This window comes from Mustela erminea, chromosome 1 (genome assembly GCF_009829155.1).
Source record: "Mustela erminea isolate mMusErm1 chromosome 1, mMusErm1.Pri, whole genome shotgun sequence".
NCBI lineage: Eukaryota > Metazoa > Chordata > Mammalia > Carnivora > Mustelidae > Mustela > Mustela erminea.
In genome coordinates this window covers 144890338-144913972 of record NC_045614.1, presented here as the reverse complement: position 1 = coordinate 144913972, position 23635 = coordinate 144890338, and the positions used below count along the sequence as shown (strand labels likewise).

General features: G+C 36.0%; 1 protein-coding gene and 1 pseudogene across 5 annotated transcripts in view; one reads left to right on the top strand and one right to left on the bottom strand.

Moving 5' to 3' along the window:
- Positions 1-23635, top strand: part of RNF13 (ring finger protein 13) — a 148764-nt gene that overhangs the window by 49508 nt on the left and 75621 nt on the right. For 3 of the 5 annotated variants that reach the window (XM_032345690.1, XM_032345685.1, XM_032345694.1), the window contains exon 4: positions 17333-17458. In XM_032345690.1, coding sequence (XP_032201581.1) covers positions 17333-17458 — 126 coding nt within the window. Of the gene's footprint in view, positions 1-11376; positions 11412-17332; positions 17459-23635 lie in introns of those variants that run through there. The other 2 variants (XM_032345695.1, XM_032345702.1) reach the window with 2 other exon arrangements.
- Positions 20485-21178, bottom strand: LOC116592523 (annotated as a pseudogene).

The following is a 23635-nucleotide window of genomic DNA, read 5'->3' as shown; positions in this document are numbered from 1 at the left end:
TCTTCTTCTTCTTCTTCTTCTTCTTTTTGGCTTAATCGCCTGGCTAGCACTGCAGGACATTTTTTTTTTAATTGAAGAATATTTTTTTATTTTGAAATTTGAAATGTTTCTTTGACATGAAGCAATGAATGTCTAAAATAGTTAGGAAAAGGCAAATACTTTTATCAGATATTCTTAAATAATCCCATTTAGGATATTTCTTAATAGAATTGTCAAGAGCAGACTTTTTTTTTTTTTTAGATCTATTAATTTAGAGAGTATATGTGAGAGTGGGGGAGGATCCAGAGGGAGAGGGAGAGAGTGAGTGTGGGGCTTGATCTCATGAACCATGAGATTATGACCTGAGCCAAAACAAAGAGTCAGTCACTTAACAGATTGTACTACCCAGATATCCCCAGCCTTTTTTTTTTTTAATTTGTTTATTCATGAGAGAGAGAGAGAGAGAGACAGATAGAGAGTGTGTGTGTGTAAGCGGGGGGAAGGGCAGAGGGAGAGGGAGATAGTCTTCACAATGAGCACAGAGCCAGATGTGGAACTTGATCCCAGGACCCTGAGATTATGATCTGAAATGGAATCAAGAGCTGGTTGCTTAACTGCCTGAGCCACCCGGGTCCCCCAAGAGCAGGATTTGCTTTAGGATTAGTTTGCTCTTCTTTTTCAAGTGTCTTAAAGTGAAAAGGTTATTGATTTGACATTTTTCTTCTTTTTAACATAGGCATAAATTTCTGTTAAGCATTGTTTTAACTGTTTCCCCTTAGTTATGATATGTTGTTTCTCTTTTTTCATTTTCAAAATAATTTTTGTAATTTCTTTTGTGAATTATTTGATTCATTGCTTATTTAGGAATGTGTTGTTTATTTTGTACTTATTTCTGAGTTTCTTCAAATTTTGATTTCCAATTTTACTTCAGTGTGGTCATAGAATGTACTTTGGATGATTCAGTACTTAAAAGTTATTGAGCATTGTTTTATGGTTTCACATATGATCTGTGTTGGAAAATGTTCCCTGTGCAATTGAGAAGAATGTATACTTTGTTGTTGGATGAGATGTTCAATAGATGTCTTTTAGCTTTAGTGGTCTTATAGTGTTGTTCAGGTCTTCTGTTTCCTGATTGATCTTACAAGTTCTGTGTATTGAGAGTAAGATATTGAAGTCTCCAATATAATTGTTGAATTACCTGTTTCCCTTTTCAATTTTGTTAGTTTTTTTTTTACTATGTAATGCGGGACTCTGTTGTTTGGTGCCTGTATGTTTATAGTAGTTATATCTTTCTGGTGTATTGACCTTTATATCATTACAAAATGTTCTTGTATATTTCTCATAATGTATTTTTAATTTAAAACTTATTTTGTTTGTATTAGTATAATCATTCCAGCTTTCATATGGTAGCTGTTTATTTATCTTTTTCATCCTTTTACATTTAAACCCTTTATAATTTGTGTTTTCGTATATGGCACACAGTTGGAACTTCAGTTTTAAAATCCATTTTGAGGGGCACCTGAGTGGTTCAGTGGGTTAAAGCCTTTGCCTTCAGCTCAGGTCATGATCCCAGAGTCCTGGGATCAAGCCCTGCATCGGGCTCTCTGCTCAGCAGGGAGCCTGCTTCTCTTCATTTCTCTCTGCCTGCTTCTCTGCATACTTGTGATCTCTGTCTATCAAATAAATAAATAAAATATTTTTAAAAAATTTAAAAAAATCCATTTTGACAATAATTTTGAATAAATTATTTCATTCATTCACATGAATGTTATTCTTTTTTTTTTTTATGAATGTTATTCTTGTTGTTGGAGCCATTTTATTTTCTGTTTTCTGTGTTTCATGTCTATTTTTTCTTTTATTGCTTTCCTTTGCAGTAAGTTAATATTTTCTAGTGTATCATTTTAATTCATTATTGATTTTTTTCCCCACTGTATTATTTTGCATTATTCTTTTGGTGGTTGCTAGGGCTTACCATATACATCTTTAATGATTAGAATCTACTTCAGATGAATACTAGGCCAGTTTCAGTAAGATATAGAAACATGATTACAATATAGCTCTATTTTTTTCTCTTTTATATTACTTTTATGTATATTATATGTTATAAGCTCAATGATACATTGTTTTAACTATTGCTTCATATAATTTTATATGTACTAATGAGCTTGAGAAAAGAAAGGAGAATAAGTATATATTTGTAATGTTTTATGTTAGTATTCTTACTTATTATTTCTGGTTCTCTATTCTTGTGGATTTGAGTTGCCAGTTATTGCCATCTACTTACTTTAATATGGCTCTCCAGTGCATGCTAATTGGAAATTCAACTTGAAGGCAGCAGCTGGGAAATCAGGATATTATATATGCAGTTTAGTTCCTGTTCCTGTCAAGGTGGGTGTTTCTGGTTACTTAATCTGGTGAGCTAGAGAGAGTAGTCACTGGATATGCTTGTGTTTCCAAGTTAGAGTTGTCATTGTTTTGTATGTTCCAGGATACTCACGAGATACCAAGCCCTGTGGTATCCCAGACCCCAGAGTTAGGTGATTTGGAAGTTAGTCACTGGGGTGACAGTTGGAGTGCTAGTTGTGTGGACAAGGTCCTTTCAGGGAGAAGCTGGAGGCTGGTTTTACTGTTCAAGTGAGCTGACAGTGGACAGCAGAGGATGTGCCCACCAGATCTTTTAGGCTTCTAGGGGGATCTTAGTTCCCACATGGAGGCTGATTACAAGGCAGAACCTCAAGCATCAGCTAGAAAAGTATACAGTCACAGCTCTTCTAGAGAAAGACAGGGATGGGTATTTTTGCTTGCATCCTCTGTGCTAAGCCCTGGGGGGAAATAGTGGATAGTGATTGCTTCCATACCTGTTAAAAACTGTTTTTTTGTGAATATGGTCCTATAGGATTTGTGAATGCTAAGCCTTATGTGGCAGCCATAAAAATTAGGATGTTAGATGTGTGGACACACTTCTTCTAGAGAGAAGCTAGAGACTTGGTTTAATTGTTGGAGTGAGCCAGAATGAAAAGTTGGACCCTCTTGTACAGTATACAGTCAATCCTTTTCCAGAGAATGACTGGGAGATGGGTGTTTGCTTGCTCCTTCTGTACTGAGTCCTAGATGAGAGCCAGGTGGCATGCATCTGGTTTTGTTATGGTGTGTGGGACTCATGGACACACGCCCTGCTGGCTTTCAGAGATAGGCAGTTTGGGGGCTGGTCCCTTGGGTAGCAACCTTAAAAATTGGAGTGTTAGGAATGGGAGTATGGTTCAGTGTAATATAATTGTGTTTTGTGTGTGTGTGTGTGTGTGCGTGTGTGTGTGTGTACACATAGTTGTTTATTATGTGTGTATATATATATATACACACACACAACTGTGTCTACATATACATACATACATATGCACACATATATATGCAAATATATGTAATTGTATATATATAAAAAAGCAAACAATATACATTAACAGAATGTAGGGAGGAAAAAGTCTTACAATCATCTCAATTCGTGTAGAAAACACGTTTGACAAAATCCAACACCCTTTCATGATAAAAACACCCAACAAACTAAAAAAAAGTAAACTTCCAAACGTTGCTGAAATTAAAAGACACAAACATCCTAAGGATGTCAATCCTATCATGGATTGATAGACAATATAGTTAAGATGTCAGTACTGCCCAAAGCAATCTATAAATTTGATACAATCCCTATCAAAATCCCAATGATGGTTTTTGCAGAAATAGAAAAATCCATCCTATTATCTATATGGAATCTCAAGGGACCTCTAATAGTCAAAATAATATTGAAAAAGAGCAAAGTCAAAACTCTCGTACTTCCTGAATTTAAAACTTACTACAAAGCAGGGAGCCTGGGAGGCTGAGTTGGTTAAAGAATCTGACTCTTGATTTCAGTTCAGATTATGATCTCAGGGTTGTGATACTGAGCCCTGCACGCTGGGCTCCACACACAGCTTAAGATTCAATCTCTCTCTCCCTCTCCCTCTGCCCCTCCCTACACCCTGCATGCTTGCTCTCTCTTTCAAAAATAAAATAATTAAAACAGTACAAAACTACAGTAACCAAAATAGTATGATGCTGACATAAACACGGACTCAAAGACCAATAAAATAGCATAGCTCAGAAATAAACACATACAAGTCAAATGATTTTGACAAGGCTACCAAGACCATTCAAAGAAAGGATAATTCTTTTGACTGATGTATTGGGAAAACTGGATATCCACATGCAAAAGAATAAAATTGCCATATAAAAGATTAACTCAAAGACCTTACATTTGAGTCAAAGACCTGAATGTAATAGCTAATATGTAAAACTCTTATATGAAAACATAAGGGAAAAGCTTTATAACATTGGATTTGGCAATGTTTTCTTGGGCATTAAAAGCACAGGCAACAAAAGAAAAAAATAGATGATTGGACTTCATGAAAATTAAAACCTTTTTGCATTAAAGGGCGAAAGACCCTAAAGACAGCCCATGGAATGAGGGAAAATATTTTTCAATCATATGTCTGATATCCAGAATATATAAGGAACTCCTAGAACTCAATAAAAATAAGTTAACCTGATTTTAAAATGCACCCAGGACTTGGATAAACATTTCTCCAAAGAAGATAAACAGTGGCCAACAAGCTAATGAAAATACTGAGCATCATTAATACTTAGAGGGAAATGTAAATCAAAACTGTATTGTGTTATGTTAGGATGACTATAATCAAAAGGAAAATAATAAATGTGGCCAAGGATGTGAAGAAATTGGAACTCTTGTGCATAGCTCGTGGGAACTTAAAATGGAAGAACCACTGTGAAAAACAGTATGACAATTCATCAAAAAATTAAATATAGAATTACCATATGGTTTAGCAATCCTACTTCTGGGTGAATACTCAAAAGAAATGAAAGCAAGAACTTGAACAGATATTTGTACACCCATGTTCATAACAGCATTATTCACAATAGCCAGAAAGTAGAAACAACCGAAGTATCCGTCAATAGATGAGTGGATAAACAAAATGTGGTATATGCATAAGAATATCATCCTGCCTTACAAAGAAAAGAAAGTCTAAAAGATTTTATTTATTTGACAGAGGGAGATCACAAGTAGGCAGAGCAGCAAGCAGAGAGAGAGGGAAGCAGGCTCCCTGCTGAGCAGAGAGCCCAATGCCGGCTTCGATCCCAGGACCCTGAGATCATGACCTGAGCTGAAAGTAGATGTTTAACCTACTGAGCCACCCAGGTGTGCCCTCCCACACTCTGTTTCAAATAAAGTCAATTTCTTTAGGAAGAGCTTTGGAGGTCTTTTTTCTCACCAACTGCCTCTTTTACTGGGCCAACTTTCTGAGCCACTGATCGGGAATTGGCTCCATTCAGAATTCATCAGTCTCACTGGCTTTCTTTCTAATCTAAGAAATGACTGTGTATTTACTGTTTCCTGTGTTTGTTTCTTTACTACTAATACCTGTGTATCTCCTGAGTGATTGCCTAGCACAAGTCACATTTTCATTTTTCGGTGATCCCCCGCTAAGCTCTGTGCTGGTTGGGGATAGTTGTCTCTGATCTCTTTGCCCCTCTCAGCATGGATCCTTTGTCCTGAAGGTGAGCTAAGGTGAAGGTGACCAGGGCCCCAGTGTTCTTGGTTTTGTATACTTTGCCACATTCACCAGGAATTTAGCCTTTGCAGTTTGGAGCTGGAGAGGATAATAAATGGTGACCTTCCCTTCCTGCTGAGATACCATATTCCTTAGCTGGGAACTCAGGGGAGAAGGAGCCCTGTGGTCTTTGCCCTGGCAGTACAGAGTGGAGCTTCCATATTACTGACCTAATAGTGTCAGGGAAGTGGGTTGTGGCTCAGATGCCACAAACTTTTTTCTTACTTTAGCTCTCCTTAGCATAAATTTCTCATCAACTTAATAACTACCATTCTTGGCTTAATTGAGCAGTTGTTTTAAAGGAACAGTCTCTCCTAGACTTTGGAAGTAATCTCTTTGATAATAAGGATATTCTTATATATCCTCTGTTTTTATAGAGATACTATTTAAATATTAAGAGGACTTCTTTTTTTTTTTTAAAGATTTTATTTATTTATTTGAGAGAGATCACAAGCAGACAGAGAGGCAGGCAGAGAGAGAGGAGGAAGCAGGCTCCCTGCCAAGCAGAGAGCCGGATGTGGGGCTCGATCCCAGGACTCCGAGTTCATGACCTGAGCCGAAGGCAGCGGCTTAACCCGCTGAGCCACCCAGGCACCCCATTAAGAGGACTTCTAATTTAAGACTTATTTATATGATTTATAGTTGGTAGTTACTCAGTTTTTATATTAAATATTGGGGGTGTATGTGTATTCAAAATGATGGCAATTTTGTGGGAGTATTTTCTCAGTCCTGTCTGAGCAATTTTACCAATATGAATAGATATAAGAGATATATCCAGAATTTACAGATTGAAAAGTTGATAAATATAAAATCAGGAAGAAAAATGTTATAGTAGAGGTCCTCACAAGCAACAAGTACTTTATCATACTCATTTCTGTTTTAGTATAGTGTTTGGCATAGAATGTAAATTTCTTTTTTTTTTTTTAAGATTTTATTTATTTATTTGACAGAGATCAAAAGTAGGCGGAGAGGCAGGCAGAGAGAGAGAGAGAGAGAGAGAGAGGAAGGGAAGCATGCTCCCCGCTGAGCAGAGAGCCGGATGTGGGGCTCGATCCCAGGACCCTGGGGTCATGACCTGAGCAGAAGGCAGAGGCTTTAACCCACTGAGTCACCCAGGCGCCCCTAGAATGTAAATTTCTTGAAGGCAGAATCTTTCTCTCTGGCTGTACCTGAATTATAGTAAGGATTCAACAAATTTGTTCAGTGAACCAGTTTATCAATAAAATAAAGAATCAAAATGGCAATTAATGTTTCAGGTTGACCTGTTGGGAAAAAATTGTGAAATAGGAAATAACCAAAATGACCATATATATATTGAGAAGTTTGCAATCTCAAGGGTTCATTAGTGTTCTTCAGTGAACATGAAAAACCATATTTAAGAATCTGGTAGCCTGATGTTTTCTGTTTCTAGGGTGATTTGTGCCATCTGTTTTCTGCTTGCCCTCAGAAGCTCTGTAGAAAAAAACTTGAGGGTGAAAATTCCAACGTTAGGATTTATTTTGCTCCCTGACAAGTAGGAAGTATATTGGAGATATACCAATGTCTTGGGGTCACCTTCACACCTTGATGACTAGCTTGTCTTATATGTCTCGTTGAGGAGTATTTATAATGATCAGTGCCTCTTATACATTAGAGATGCAAAACTGTCAACAGTTGTTTGGCATCAGGGGGAGCCTAACTTGAACCACAACAGCTCATGATTATTTCTTACTTTTTATTTAATACTATTTTGGCCTAACCACTATTCCCTAAAATTTCCTCTTCCAAAGTGAACATATTCTATTTGCAGTTTTTGGCATAATAATACTGTAGATGCTAAGAGAATTTGCTCTGTAATGGAATCTGAAAATGAATCCTTGAATAAAGCAAGGGATCTTTTTTTTCTTTAAAGATTTATTTATCTTTGGGGTGCCTGGGTGGTTCAGTGGGTTAAAGCCTTCAGCTCAGGTCATGATCCCAGGGTCCTGGTATCGAGTCCCACATTAGGCTCTTGGCTCAGCGGGGAGCCTGCTTCTCTGTCTCTCTCTGCCTGCCTCTCTGCCTACTTGTGATCTCTATCTGTCAAATAAATAAATAAAATCTTTAAAAAAAAAAGATTTATTTATCTTTAAAGATTTATTTATTTATTTATTTTAGAAAGGGTGCACAAGTGGGGAGATGGGCAGGAGGAGACAAGAGATTCCCCACTAAGCAGGGACCTCAACATGGGGCTTGATCCCAGGATTCATGGGATGATGACCTGAGCTGAAATCAAGAGTCCGATGCTCGACTGGCTGAGCCACCCAGGTTCTCCACCAAGGAATTTTTTCTTGAGTAAGTTTATTAGAATATATATTGAAAGAAGGTAAAAATTTTACTGACTGATTTTATAGATAATATATATGTATATTTTATATATAACACACACATAGAAATATCTTTGGTTTGATGATATTAATTTCCTTTTTGACACCTTATAATTCACTTTAAGTTGTGAGCTCTTTTTTCTTACCAAGTGTATTTGTTTAGCACAAATATCATCATAATAATAGAAATAATAAAAATAGAACTACCCTATGATCCAGTAATTGCACTACTGGCTGTTTGCCCCCCAAATACAAAAACACTAATTCAAAGGGATATATGCACCCCTATGTTTATTGTAGCATTATTTACAATAGCTAAATTATGGGAGCAGACCAAGTGTCCACACTAGATGACTGGATAAAGAAGATGTGGTGTATATATACAATGGAATAAAAAAGCCATGAAAAAGCATGAAATTTGCCATTTGCAACAAGGATGGAGCTAGAAAGTATAATGCTAATTTAAAGTATAAATTAGAGAAAGACAAATACCATATGATTTCACTCAAATGTGGAATTGAAGAAACAAATAGAAGAGGAGCACCTAGGTGGCTCAGTTGGTTGAATATCTGGCTCTTGATTTTGGCTCAGGTCATGAATCTTAGGGTCATGGGATTGAGACTGGAGTTGGGCTCTGTGTTCGGCATGGCGTCTGCTGGACATTAACTTCCTCTCCCTCTGCTCCTCCCTCTGCACGCTCTCTCTCTGATAAATAAAATCTTTAAAAAAAAAAAAACCAACAAAATAAGCATGCAAAGATAAAGAAGAAAAAGAGAGGCAAACCAAGAAACAGACTCTAAACTATAGAGAACAAACAGATGGTTAGCAGCGGGGAAGGGGGTGGGTGGGTGAAACAGGTGATGGGGATTAAAGAGTACACTTAGCATGATGAGCACTGAGTAATGTATAGAATTATTGAATCACTATATTGTGTGCCTGAAACTAATATAACACTGTATGTTATAATATAATATAAATAATATGTATATTATTTATATTATATGTTATAATTAACACTATGTTAATTATACTGGAATTAAAGTGAAAAGTTAATTAAGGAACAAAATAGTATTAGAGAGTAATCTTTAGTTTCACTGATCTCACTGAAATCATCTTCTTTTTGTGTTTATATTAAATTTGAAAGACAATGTTTTTTTAAGAAAGGAAACATTTGAGTCAGTGTGACTCACAGCACCATTAGTTAGCAGCTGAATCTTGACTGTGTTGTCTTCTTTGAAGCTTAATTAAGTATTCTCTAAAACAGGATGATAATGCCTGTGATTTGTGATCCTCAGTTGTGAGCATAAAGCTGTCTGTGTGTTCTAGGACTTCAACTTAGTTATGATAGTTAATTTCAACAGTGGCAAATGAGTTGAAAAACCAGTTGTCTATAAACCGCGTATCAAAACTTCTACATAATACAATGAAAGATGGGATAATAGGATAGTAGGTATAAGACGGAGAAGAAAAAAGATAACCTAGACTGCTAGTAATTTTAATAAGTGCATCTGAACTTTTGCCATAAAAGTGATGATTATATTAGCACAATGCCAAAATTATTAGAGTGCTAGGCTGACAAAACAGAAACCTGAAAATTAGTGCTGGTTTAATCCCTATGAGTACTGTGCTAAAATGGGAAGAACATAGCTTTGGGGTCAGCATTACAAGGCTTCAAATTATGGTTCTGTCACTGGGCGAGTTATTCAACTTAAGGCTGTCCACTTGTCTACAGTAATATATATCCAAAGCATTAGGGTAAAGAAAATAGCGTTATTTATTACTTACTTCTCTTATTTTGGGTTTTGTTTGCTTTGCCCCACTTTTCCTAGTTTCTTTTCTTTTCTTTCTTTTTTTTTTTTAAGGTTTTATTTATTTACTTGACAGAGACAGAGAGATCACAAGTAGTCAGAGAGGCAGTCAGAGAGAGAGGAGGAAGCAGGCTCCCCGCTGAGCAGAGAGCCCAATATGGGGCTCAATCCCAGGATCCTGAGATCATGACCTGAGCCGAAGGCAGAGGCTTTAACCCACTGAGCCACCCAGGTGCCCCTCCTAGTTTCTTTAGGTGAAAATTGAGGCCATTGATTTAAGACCTTTTCCTCTTTTCTAATATAAATATTTAGTGCTATAAATTTCCCTCTAAGTGCTGTGTTAGTTGTGTCTCACAAATTTGATAAGTTGTGTTTTTATTTTCCTTAATTTCAAATGTTTAGGGCTCATTTGGCCCATCTGAGACAGTAGTTTTCTGAGGACTCTATTTGGTGCTCTGTATTAGAGAGTTTTCCCACTCTGGCTGATAATTCCCAGACCTGTGTAGGCTCCAGGGATCATTCTGTTTACTCCTTTCTTTCTCAGTTTTGGGTAGCTCCTTCCCACAAAAATGCAGATTACTACTCAGCCAAGGACTTGAGTGGATACCGCTGCATGTATCTAGAGCTCTTTCTTTGTAGCTCCCTTTTCCCCAGTATGGTGCCATAGAAAATCTTAGCTGCGTTGGCCTCCCCATGCTCTGAACTCTATCTCCTCAACTTATTGAGACCAACAGACTCTGGGTTCTCCTGCCCTGTTCTGAGGCAGTGAGCTGAGGTATTTGCAGGGGTTATTGCATTTATTTATTTCTTCTTAGCAGTTGCTGTTTTGTGCTGTTATCCATTCTTTGAAAGCTGATGTTTCATACTCTGTTTAATTTTCTAGTTATTTAAACCAAGAGGATAAAACTAGTCCCTGTTACTCTGTCATGGCTAGGAAGTAGTTAATCTTAGCATCTTAGTAGGTAATTGATATAGGCTAATTATAAAATCTTTTTAAAACAAATCACTCAAAAATTCTTACTTGGGTAAATTCTCAAGGTGGGTGATTTTAGAACTGTGTATTAACATTTTATAAATTTTTATGCTTTTCTTTTTTGTTTTTAATCTCAGTGCAATTAATAAATATAATAGTCTGGGACCTTATTTAAAGGTTTGACATTCGTAGATTATTGATATGAGCCTAATTTTGTTTTTAATAATTTCTGAACTTTTTCAGAAATAATATGTTTTAAAAATTATATAGTTGGTCTAAATAGTATTTGCTGACTTAGCACTTTTAAGTATTTAATGTTTTCAGTTATTTATGGGTTTATTGTAATTTTGTGACATCCTCAAATCAGATATTAAGATCTAAAATCTAACTCATTGGTAAAATATATAACCAAAAAAGTTACTGGGGAGAATTCTAAGAGTATACATAAGGGAAGATACAACTTTTGAGATGAAAGATAATTGATTACTGATTTAAAAAATGCCACAAATGTAATATCTAGATTTGTGTGTTTTTTTAAACAATCTTTTCTTATAATTTAGTTAAGGGTTTAACTTTTAATTAGTATATAACCCTCAAATTTCTGTCTTATTCAGTGCTTTCTTCAGTGATGTGCAGAAAGACATGGAAGGTATGACTCAAATTTGCAAATGGCATGAAGCTTGCAATGGTTAAAATACTAATGTTTTGTCCTTGAGTCCTAAAAAATAGGTACTTAAAAAAGGCGAAAAATAGCTTAGTAGCAGCATATGTCAAAAATTTGTTGAAACAACTGTAGTGTGTTTGCCAGAAACATCAGTATATCAGAGTGTATTAGTAGAAGTGCACTGTCAAGAACAGGTTAAAACGTGATAGTTCCTTTTGTTACCTTCTTGATGTTGATGTGTTTGATTTATCAAAAAAATTTTTTTGAAATAAGTGAACTGAGGGTTGCTGGAGGAGGGGGGACGGGAGAGGGTGGTGGGGTTACGGACATTGGGGAGGGTATGTGCTATGGTGAGTGCTGTGAAATGTGTAAACCTGGCGATTCACAGACCTGTACCCCTGGGGATAAAAATACATTATATGTTTATTAAAAAATTAATAAATTTAATAAAAATTTTTTTTGAAATGAACTTAGACATAGAAAAGCTGCAAAAAATAGTGCAGAGAGTTTCCATATACTCTTTACTCAGTTTCTTTTAATGTTAACCTTTTTATATAACCCTGGTGCCTTTATCAAATCTGAGAAATTAAAATTTATATATTAAATAGAGTACACACTTCTTTCAGATTTCACAGGTTTTCCACTGATAACCTTGGTATTCTAAGATCCAGTCCTGGCTATCTGTTGATATACTGGTCAGATCATTTATAGTAGTATGTTTGGGTTTTGGCCCCAGATTAAAATATTGTAAAACTTAAGAACCAAGTCAAATGCCACTTTTTCTGTCTCTGCCTCCTATAGTTTGAATGATTTGCTCTGTTCTATGAAGTTGAACTGCATGTTGTTTATTCTTTTCTCTTATTGGATCTGTTAGTCCATAGCCAAATAATTAATATTGGAAAGAACTCAGTCTTATTCATCCTCTTACAAAGAGCCCTTATGAAATGAGACCAGTATATTCAGAGCATAGTGTTAAAAGAACTTAAAATAACATGAGTAGTGGTTAAAGGATATTTTTACTGTATAAGAAGAGCATAATTTCCAACTATTTGTGAAAAAGGAATTAAATGTGTTCTGTATGTGAAAATTATGAGTAAATTATGGCAGAATGATCTGATAAAAAGTTAGGGAAAAGAACAGTGGATATTTTTAAAATCATAGAAGGTTGTTGATATAAATAAATTCATCTGTCTCAGATTAGGAAAATGTTAGCTAATAAAGTCTGATCAGTGTAAATCTTTGGTCTGTGCTGGAATGTAAAAATTACGACAGTTTCCTTTGACATCTTTGTTTGAAATATTTATATCAGATATTGGAATCAGCCTTAATCGCCTTTTAGACTAACATTTTGGCTTGTTTGTTTTTATTAATGTTCATTCTTCTTTTTGTTGCCCATTTTGGTTTTCACCTAGTTGGGTTTTATTTTGTTTTGTCATCTTAATGGAGGTACTATAACATCGTGGTTCAGAACATAGGTTCTGGAGTCAGACTTCCTGGGATTGCATGCCTGCTGTGAATGTAACCTTGGGCAAGTTACCCAACCTTTTTGAGACTTCATTTCCTCATCTTCAAAATAAGGATAGTAACAGTAGTTACTTCCTTGGGTTATTCCATGGATTAACTGAATTAGAACCTTGAAAGAGCATAGTGCCTGACACACAGTTTTGAGTGCCATGGCTCAACAAATGTTAACTGCTTGCTGTTACTGCAGTTAATTAGTTAATTTACAACTTTAGATACTAACACTATAACTCACCTCTTTCTCTTGTTCTGCTTTTAACTTTTATACTCCTACAAAGGGAAAGATGTAGTGCTGCCTTTTAATATTTTTGTTGACATTATAATTGCATATACTTTTCTTAATTTTACTTTTTTTTTTTAAGATTTTATTTTTTTACTCAACAGAGAGCATGTGTGCAGGCGTGCACAAGCAGGGGGAGCAACAGAAGGAGAGGGAGAAGCAGACTCCCTGCTGAGCAGGGAGCCAGATGGAGGCTTGATCTCAGGGCCCTGAGATCATGACCTGAGCCGAAGGCAGCTGCTTAACTGACTGAGCCATCCACGCGCACCTTAATTTTACTATTTATATAGTTTAACATTAAGTGCAGACTGAAGGGAAGGAAGGTTAAGTTGCTTTTCAGCCTGAAATAATCTTTGAAACAAAACCACTTTATCAAATTTTCTACCTATTATGCACTTAGTAACCAGTATAATTTATCAACAAAATTAATTTTTCCATAATGTTTATCCTGAAATATTATAGTTCAAAATACCTTCTGAACCACTAAAGCAAAATTATATTCAGCATGAATATGTTTAGGTTTTTTTGAATATTTCAGTTAAAAAGTGGTGATCCAAACTGCTTTGGAAAGCTTGGCAGTATTTACTAAAGCTCGATACCCCATGATCCAGCTTGATATCCTATGGTTCTATTTTTATGTACATACTTAACAGATGTGTATGTGTTAATGTCCAGGAAATGTTTATAACACCCTTATTTGTAATAGCTCCTAACTAGAAATTACCTTCATGCTCATCAGCAGTAGAATAAATTTTGGCATAGTCACACAATGTAATACTATATAGAAATGGCAGTAAAATATCCTCCAAGTATAGTTGCTCAACAGTAGGGATGAATCTCACAGATACAGCATTGAGAGAGAGAAGTCTAAAAGACCACTTACTATACTATATGGTTTTGTTTGTGTCATTTGTGAAATTAGGCAAAATGAAGCTGTTAGGGACGCCTGGGTGGCTCAGTTGGTTAAGCAGCTGCCTTCAGCTCAGGTCATGATCCCAGCTTCCAGGGATCGAGTCCCACATCGGGCTCCTTGCTCAGCAGGAAGCCTGCTTCTTCCTCTGCCTCTGCCTGCCACTCTGTCTGCCTGTGCTCACTCTCTCTGACCAAAAAAAAAAAATGAAGATGTTAGAAATCTATGTAGTGACATCAGGAATAGGGTTTGAAGAGTAGTGACTGACAGGGAGGATGAAGGGAACTTCCGAAGCACTGTTAATGTTCTATTTCCTAATACAGGTGTGTTTAGTTTGTAAAAATTCATCAAGCTGGAAAATTATATTTTGTGTACTTTGCTTTTTTTTTTTTTTAAAGAATTTATTTATTTGACGGAGAGAGAGATCACAAGTAGGCAGAGAGGCAGGCAGAGAGAGAGAGAGAGAGAGGAGGAAGCAGTCTCCCTGCCGAACAGAGAGCCCAATGCGGGACTCGATCCCGGGACCCTAAGATCATGACCTGAGCCAAAGGTAGAGGCTTAACCCACTGAGCCACCCAGGCGCCCTGTACTTTGCTTTATGTGTAGTCACAAAAGCTTTCAGAAGAAATCGACCTATTTATATATTGTAGACCTATTGAATTATACATTTGATGATACTGAGGTACCAGTCTGCCTGCACTATTTTTGTCCAGCATTCTTATTAAACATCAGGGAATTACAGCAACAAAGAGAAAGTATAGATGGGCATCTACTTTAAGTATCCTCAACCTTGGTAATTTTCTTGGGCTTCCTACATGTTGGCATAAAGTGCCCCTGTGAGAAGGTAGAGATGAGGAGAATCTTTGATTACAGAGCAAGCATCTTTCAATAAGAAGAGACTGCCTCTGAGAGGTGACAGTAAGCACAGGGACCTGGCTTTAGGTAGCACCTTCTCGGCCATTCTTTTTCAAGGGATAGGGAGTTGTGCCAAATTAACTGGCAAAGCCCATCACACTACCCTGTAGACTTCATGGATGATACAAAGTTTTACTTAGTTTGCTTTTAGTTTTTTTTTTTTTTTTAAAGATTTTATTTATTTACTTGACAGAGAGAGATCACAAGTAGGCAGAGAGGCAGGCAGAGAGAGAGAGGAGGAAGCAGGCTCCCTGCTGAGCAGAGAGCCCGATGCGGGACTCGATCCCAGGACCCTGAGATCATGACCTGAGCCGAAGGCAGCGGCTTAACCCACTGAGCCACCCAGGCACCCAGTTTGCTTTTAGTTTTAAGTGACTCACATCTCAAGGATGGATAGGAATTAGTTGATTTAGCAACTTATTCTTTTAGCATGGTCTACAGGAAAAGATGATATTTAATAATTTAAGAACTGTTTTTTAAGACTTCATTCAACTTTCTGTTAATGCAACTAGATTGTTTTGGGGACTTTTAGTTTATGTGAATTTGACTTTTGTAAATTAAAAATAATACACATTTGTCATAACAGATATAAAAATATCTGTTATTTTTAAATAACAGATTTATTTAATAACAGATTATTAAAATGCAGAACCCTGTTTCCAGTTTCACTTGTAGATCTTTTTTGTGTATCTGTACATACCATAAATTCATTGATTCTACAGTGCATTTATTTTATTACCGTGTTCTGACATATCTGAAATTGGGATGTGTCCTTCAATTGCTGTCCACTAGGTGGCAATCCTAGTGGAACTGACTTCCTAATGGGAAATTAGGCCATAGCTGTTCATATTATTTTCACTTCATTTGAGTTATATTCCTTGTTGGTACTGTATGGGTTGAGTTTGATTGTTGTTACAAATATCTTGAAAAGAATGGCACTATGTGGTTTGTCATTAAAACAAAAAGTGTGCAGAAAGGTACAGAAAAGTCAGCAGGGTGTAAATTTAACATGATTGAAGTAAATATTCATTGTCGGAAGGATAACCACAGTTATAGTTCTCTGCAAAGTAAAAACCAAGTGCTTTATAGAAACAAGAAGGGGAGCTATTTTATGAATAAATGAAGGTATGCTGCATTTTATTCCTGGAACATGCAAAAGCATTTCCCATGACAAGGCAGGAGAAATGGTCATATCCTGTGGATAGGTGGTTGATGTGATCAGTTCACACACCATATAGGAAGACTATTGTGTCAGAGCTTTAACTGTTTGCATCTTATAAATTTATTGAATTTGGTGACTTTTTATATGTTTATTCAGTGTCTTACATCTATTGAGACAGTCATTTGATCTGTTAATGTAACATTTTTTTTTCTGTTAATGTAGCATTTTATGTTAATATATCTTCTGATGTCAAACCATCCTGTATTTCTGGGAAAGCAACTTGCTATTTTCTCTTTAAATTAATAGTTATCTTATGGATATCTTTTTACCTTAGTGTGTATAGATTTACCTCATTCTTTTTAATGGCTCCATTGTTTTTCTATTGTATGTGTTTTTTAAAGATTTTATTCATTAGGGGGAGAGAGCAAGCATGATTAGGGGATAGAGAGAAGAGGGAGAAGCAGGCTCCTTGCTGAGCAGAGAGCCCAATGTAGGACTTGATCCCAGGACCCTAGGATCATGACCTGAGGTGAAGACAGACACTTAATGGACTGAGCCACCCAGGCGCCCTATTGAATTTTTAAAAAATGGTTGCTGTGATGATGTGCACGATTTCCAGCTTTTGCTATTAAAAACAATGTAGCAGGAACACCTTTCTACATATATCTTAATATACTCGGGCTAGTATTTCTATAGGACAAATAATCTAGAAATGTGAGTTTTCATTGTTTGATAACATGGAATAATGTAAAGTTGATTTTAAAAAAGTACATACTTGGTTTAGAAATGTCAATCATCACTGGAAAATATACCAACATGTTAATAGTGGTTTGTCTTTGGAGTGATGGGCTTATGTATGATTAAAGAAAAAAACTTCAGTGGTAGAAATGGAATGAAGTTAAAAAAAAACTAAATGCTTATGAAATCAAATACTACTACTTTAGAAGTCCTGGGATTATGAGCACTTGGGAGGATAGGAACTGTTGTAGCTCCCAGATAATTCATCTAGCATAATGCAAAATACATGAAGCAATCTAAATGATGTTTTTAGAAGTAAGTTGAATTGATTTTTGGAATTTAACGGAGGAAAAAAAAACTTCTTGCCAATTCTTTTTCAGGGTTTTTTGATTAACTCAAAACCAGAGAATGCCTGTGAACCCATAGTGCCTCCACCACTCAAAGACAATTCATCTGGCACTTTCATCGTGTTAATTAGAAGACTTGATTGTAATTTTGATGTAAAGGTAATGTTTGTTTTTTTCCTTTTTGTTACTTTTTTTTAGTTTATCTACCTTGAATTCTCCCTATTTCAAAAAGGCTTTAAAAGTTTTACAGAATTCATCCAGATTAAAAAAAGAAGGTGAGGATGAAAGGAAAATAGGAAGTTGGTGAAGGCAAGCAAGACAGGAACAGGTTTAAGTTTTTATTCATCTGCTACAAAATTGACTTTAAACTTTTAGCAGCCAGTACAAAAAGGGGGATAGCTCACAATTCATAGTTTTTACAACACTGTAAACAAATTGACAAGAATAAAAATGATTGCTATTGCTTCTAAGGATTTTCACATGATTATTGGGAATCTTGAATCTTGAATCTTTAATATTAGAATATTGCTTGATCTAATCTAGGAATGGAAACATTAACCTTCAGTTTTATGCCTTTACTCTTCCATTACCAATACTACACATATATTTATGTTGACAATGGGATTTCTCTTTTGCAATAAGATAACACTGTCACCTGTACGAAGTTTGTCTCCCTGGTGTGGGTTAGGTCAGATAGTAAAACAAAGTTTGCCATAGGACTTCCCTCCCTATCATCAATGCTGCTCTAAAGGTTTTTGATACCTCTAATGCTGTCTTTGCAAATCTGGCTTTGGATGGTCTTGGCCGAAGAGCCACACTGAGGTTCGTATAAAAGCCTTGTTACTTTTACCGAACCACCTCAGACTTGAGTGTCATGTAGTTTCTTGTGTGTATCTTAGAGAATAGACATGGGATATTATTTCATGGACTTGACATAGCTAAGATCAAGATCTTAGATGATTTGTTCAGTAGGAACAGACCCCTGCAAGTCTCTGCTCCTTGCATTTCATGAAAAAAATGGCATTTCCATAATAAACTTATTAAAGGAATAAAATAAATAACTGTAGAAGAGTTTGGAAATGTAGAGCACTTTGTAAATGATAGGTGGTGTTACTGCTGTATCATTTCCAAATCTTAATTCTTAGTTGCCTTTAAATGGGAAATAAATTAGAAATTGAAGTCAAATGTAGATTTCTTGCTCTTCAGAATTATGTCTTTTTTTATAGTAGTTTGAATTTAAGCCATTTTAAGATTTGATCTAGAACTAAAACTGTAATAATTGCAGATTGTTTCAACAAAAAGGAAACATTATTGTAATATTTCATTCGTTTCTTGCTGCTGACAAATTAAAAGTAAACTAAAATTTGCTGATTCTAAGGTTTATTGCATTATTATGCTATGTAATTTATGGCTCAGTCTGGTCTTAACTAGAAACTACAATACTTTTTTTTTTTTAAATAACTTTTTCGTTGGGGATGGAAGGTGGTTCACTGCAAAATTTAAGGAAATACTGTCATTGAATGTTTATTTTTCATGGTGAAAACACAACTCTGGAATGAATATGTAGGCTTATTAGACCTCCTGTCCCTTGAGTGGATCCTCATCATGAGTCTGAGTGTTTCTGATAGAATTTTATGATTAGCTATACTCCAGCAACTCTCTTCCAACTTCCTGCCTTGAATTTTATGCTGCAGCCATACCCCCTCCTTGAAGTCTCTTGTACAATGCTGACTACACCTTTGTGCCTTTATATATACTATTTCTTCTGTTCAAGATCTCTGTCCAAGGTGACATTTAAGTGCTAGCTGAGGATGTTATCTTTTCTGGAAGCCTAACTTTTCTTTCTGCCCTCTCTGATAGAATGAATCATTTTAGCTCAATGTGCCACTCTTCTACTTTGTAAATATCTCCTTTACTGTTTATCACATTATTTTTTATTATATATATTTTCACTTGTGAACTATGTTTAGAGTTCATGTTTTAATTATAGTTATTACCTAATTTGTATCATAGTGCATAGTAGAAGAGCAATAAAGTTTTGTTAAATCAAGCTATATAGTATAGTAGTAAGCCTTCTACTTATGCATATGATGCATTGTTTTAAAAAACATGTACATGTAAAAATGTTTAAATTGAGGATTCTCATTTTAGAAAGAGAAATATTAGAAATTTTCCCATTATACCTCACTGTAGATACAGTTTTAATGAGTAAGATTGTAGTCTGTTGTACATGTTTTAAACTCTGTTGTCTTTCCTTCACAAATAAACAACAGAGTGTATTATAGCCATTTAAAGCTAAAGAGTCCTTACTCATGTTTTCCCAATGGTTTCTGTCTTGTCTCAGTTGTGTTAAAAATATGAGACCTCAGTTTATAGAGAAGACACATTGATTTTAATGAAGGTGTGGAAATAGTCTGCATACATTTGAGTCCCATTTTTTTTTTTTTTTCATTTGAAATACAACTTTATTCGGGGCGCCTGGGTGGCTTGGTGGGTTAAAGCCTCTGCCTTTGGTCATGATCTCAGGGTCCTGGGATCGAGCCCCGCATCGGGCTCTCTGCTCAACAGGGAGCCTGCTTCCCCCTCTCTCTGCCTCCCTCTCTGCCTGCTTGTGATCTCTCTCTCTCTCTGTTAAATAAATAAAATCTTTAAAAAAAAGAAATACAACTTTATTCTGTTTCTCAACTAAAAAGAATGGGAATGACAGTGACAAATTAGATTTTACCACTGGATATTGTGATGTGACTATAGCAGTCTTTTATCTGAAACTCAGAAAGGACACAGTTGCATTCTAAAACAGCCAAATATGCAGTTCCTAAAAATGAAGGTACTTTTAAAACTGCCACATTCACTCTGAAGCCCATTCATCTCCTCCAGCATCCCCAAGATTAAGCACAGGTACTGTTCAGCTATATAATAAAGTGGCAAACATGCTGCACCACTGACATCACAGGACAGCTGCCTATAAAACTGGACTTCTGGGGGCACTTGGGTGGTGCAGTGAGTTAAGCTTCCAGCTCTTGGTTTTGGCTCAAGTCCTGATCTCAGAAATCAAGCCCCATGTCATGCTTCTTGCTCAGCATCAAGTCAATTCGAGATTTTCTCTCTCTCTCTCAGCCCCTCCCTCTGCTCACTCATTCTCCCTCTCTCTCAAATAAATAAATCTTTTAAAAAATCCAAATAAACTAGACTTTTGAGACTGCACATTCCCACAGGTCATCAGCCTTATCCAGGCAAACAGTTGTCTAAGCAACTTCTAGATCATGCTTATACTGTGTTGCCAAAGCTAGGTCCCTGACAACCTCTGGTGGGGCAAGAGCAGGCATGGCGACAAACTCCAGGTTAGGGTCTCCAGTTAGTTTTATAGCAGACACAAGAAAGGCTTTTCAAAGTTGTAGTTAATTCTTTTGGCAGAAATGTCACAGTACTACAGGTTCTTCTTTGAGTGGAAGACAATAAATTCTGAGTTAACTTTCTTGTTCTTAACATCTACTTTGTTGTCACACAGCCCCATGGGGATGTTCTCACAAACTTGTACCAGATCTCCATGCCAGTTAGGTAGATTCTTGTAAATAACTCTTGATGTTACATCAAACATTATAATGGCATGCTGGGCCTGGATGTAATAGCCATCTCTCAGCCCACCAAGTTTCTTCTGACCAGCCATATCCCCTGCATTGAACTTAATAGGTCCTCTGTTGGTATGGAACATAAGAGGACGGACCTCAACACCCAAGGTGGCTATGTACTTCTCAAGTTTATCAGTCAGATGATGTTTTACAAATATAGTTTTTCTAGTACCACCATCACCAACCAATACAAGTATGAATTGGACTTGGGATTTTCCCTGGGCAGCTATCATGTTATTGCTTCCAGAGGTGTCTCTGATTGAGCTGAATCTCATTTTTATTGTTAGCCGTGTGATCTCAGGCAAGTTATTTTACCTGTGGCTCAATTTCTTTATCTGTAAAATAGGAATTGTAATGTTTCCTACATCATAGAACTATTATGAGGATCAAATGAAATAATCAGTGTTAAATGCTTATCAAACAGTGCCTTGCACACAGTAAGTAAGCAGCAGGTATTAGCCATTGATGTTTTATGCTTCTTGCCATTGGTGTAAAATAGATTAAGAATAAAGGTGGCAAAGATACTGATTGTATTAGGCCTAGAAGTTTCTCATAATCTGCTGTTTGCAAGATGGATAACCAGGAAGGCCGTGGTATAATTCAGCGTGAGTCCTAGGGCCTCAGAACCAAGGGAGCTGGGAGCTAATGGTCTGGAGTCAAAAGGTCCAAGAATCAAGAGCTCTGATGTCTCAGGGCAGGAGAGGTGGATATCAGGAAGATCATCTATTTGGGCCTGCAACAAATTGGATGATACCCACTCACATTGATAAGGGTGGTAGATCTTCTTTAGTCTATCAAATCAAATGCCAATCTCTGTGAGAAACCCCTCACAGACACACTCCAAAATACTGTTTTACCAACTCTGGCATCTCTTAGCCCAATCTTGTTGACACATACAACTAACCATTACACTGACCTTTTAGAAACTAAATTATTAACTGATAAGTCACACTATGGTGCAGTAACTCAGTGACAGTTGAGAGTGAAATTTCTAATGTATTTCTAATTTATAAAGGACAGTTTAGTCATGGCAGCATGTAATGTATAAAATATAAGTTTCATGAATACACCAGAGTAAGAAGTACGGATCACCTATTGAGGTACTATGAAGTAGGATACATTTATCATAGTTAGTGGAAAAACAACTGGAATCTCATCCCAAAGGGAAATTTCTTTTTCTAAGCGTAGTCATGGGTTGATTGACTATTAACTTTATTAGCTATAATCTTTGGATCAAAACCTATGACTGTATTTTCTGGGCTTCCAAATTGATGATTATATATATATGTTTTTTATTAGGTATGTTATAGAACCTAATCATTTAGAATGTATATTATAGTACTTCTCTGAATTGAAAATAAATAGCTCTTTATAAAATAGGGGCTCATTCATATATATCTACAGTTCCGTATGAATACATTGACTTAAGAAACCAGTTAAAAAAAAATATCTTATTACTGATGTAGCATCCTGGGACCAAATACTAAAAATGCTTAATTCAGCCCCATGCAGAATGCAGCAGTTGACAGTAGTTGCAAGGTCATGCCTCCTATTGAAAGTGATACCCAGATTATCTCAATGAGAATTAGCTGTACTTTACAAAGCTTTCCTTGGGTGAAGGAGCACTTTCCATTGTGGAGAGCAGAAGGGAAAAGAAGAAGTAAAATTTCATCAACATCTTTCAGTAATTGTGGTGGTGGTAATCTTGGTGATGTAGTGGGTATTTCAGGGTTTACTCTTTGAAATTCTTTAGATTTTTTTTTTTTTTTTTTGAAGATGAGTATTGTACTATAACTGAAGAAACCTAGGCTTCTTTTATTTCTTCCTTAGAAGTGAATGATGAAGTGAAGTGGTGTTCTACAATAAAGAAAATAGCACATTTTTTCTATACAAACTATCCCAAATGCTTTCTGACTCAGCCAATAAGACAGCCGAAATGCAATGAATAATTTTTGGAAGGTAGGAGATTATACTGTTTATAATAATCTAAGTTAAAGATAGCATGGTTTTAACCTTTTTGTCTTCTTTTGAGGAAGTTTTGTCTTCTTTTGAGAGAAGAGGAGGCTTTTAACTTATCTTGCTCTAAAGAAATGCGGCAAAACCCGTACTTGAAATTAGTTTTTAGATATGTAGGATGTCCAGAGGGCTAGTGAGAACTGTTGATTATCTGCCAGCTGCTTATTCTGAAAACAGTCACTTTTATTCATACTGACAAAAACTGTATCCTCTGAAAAATGCAGCTCTTTAGAGGAAAAGCTAAACAATGTCATTTTGTTTAATACTTGTACAATGCTTTCTTTACTGTGACAAAATGTGATTGTTTGGGAATGCTAGTTTTTGATGACTATTTGAAGTTAAAAAACATTGCTGGCTCTGATAAAGGTATTATTAAATTTTTTTAATTAGAAAAATGTAACCTCCTGAGGCAGCAGTTTTCAGAAGACTTGAATTGGTGTCCCAGTGGGAAATAAGATTTTTTTTCTTAATTTTTGTTTCAGTAACATTAAAATCACTTTAAATAGAACTTTTCAGAACTACACAAATTTCTATGTCTATAATCAAATAAAGATTAGTTTTCAGAAATCTGTTGATTGCCATTGCAACTCAGGATATTTTCATCATATGGTTAATACTAAGTCAACAATTTCTTCAAATAGTCCTCTAAAATAATTGAACTCTAGGGAAACTTAGTAAACACATATGGTGC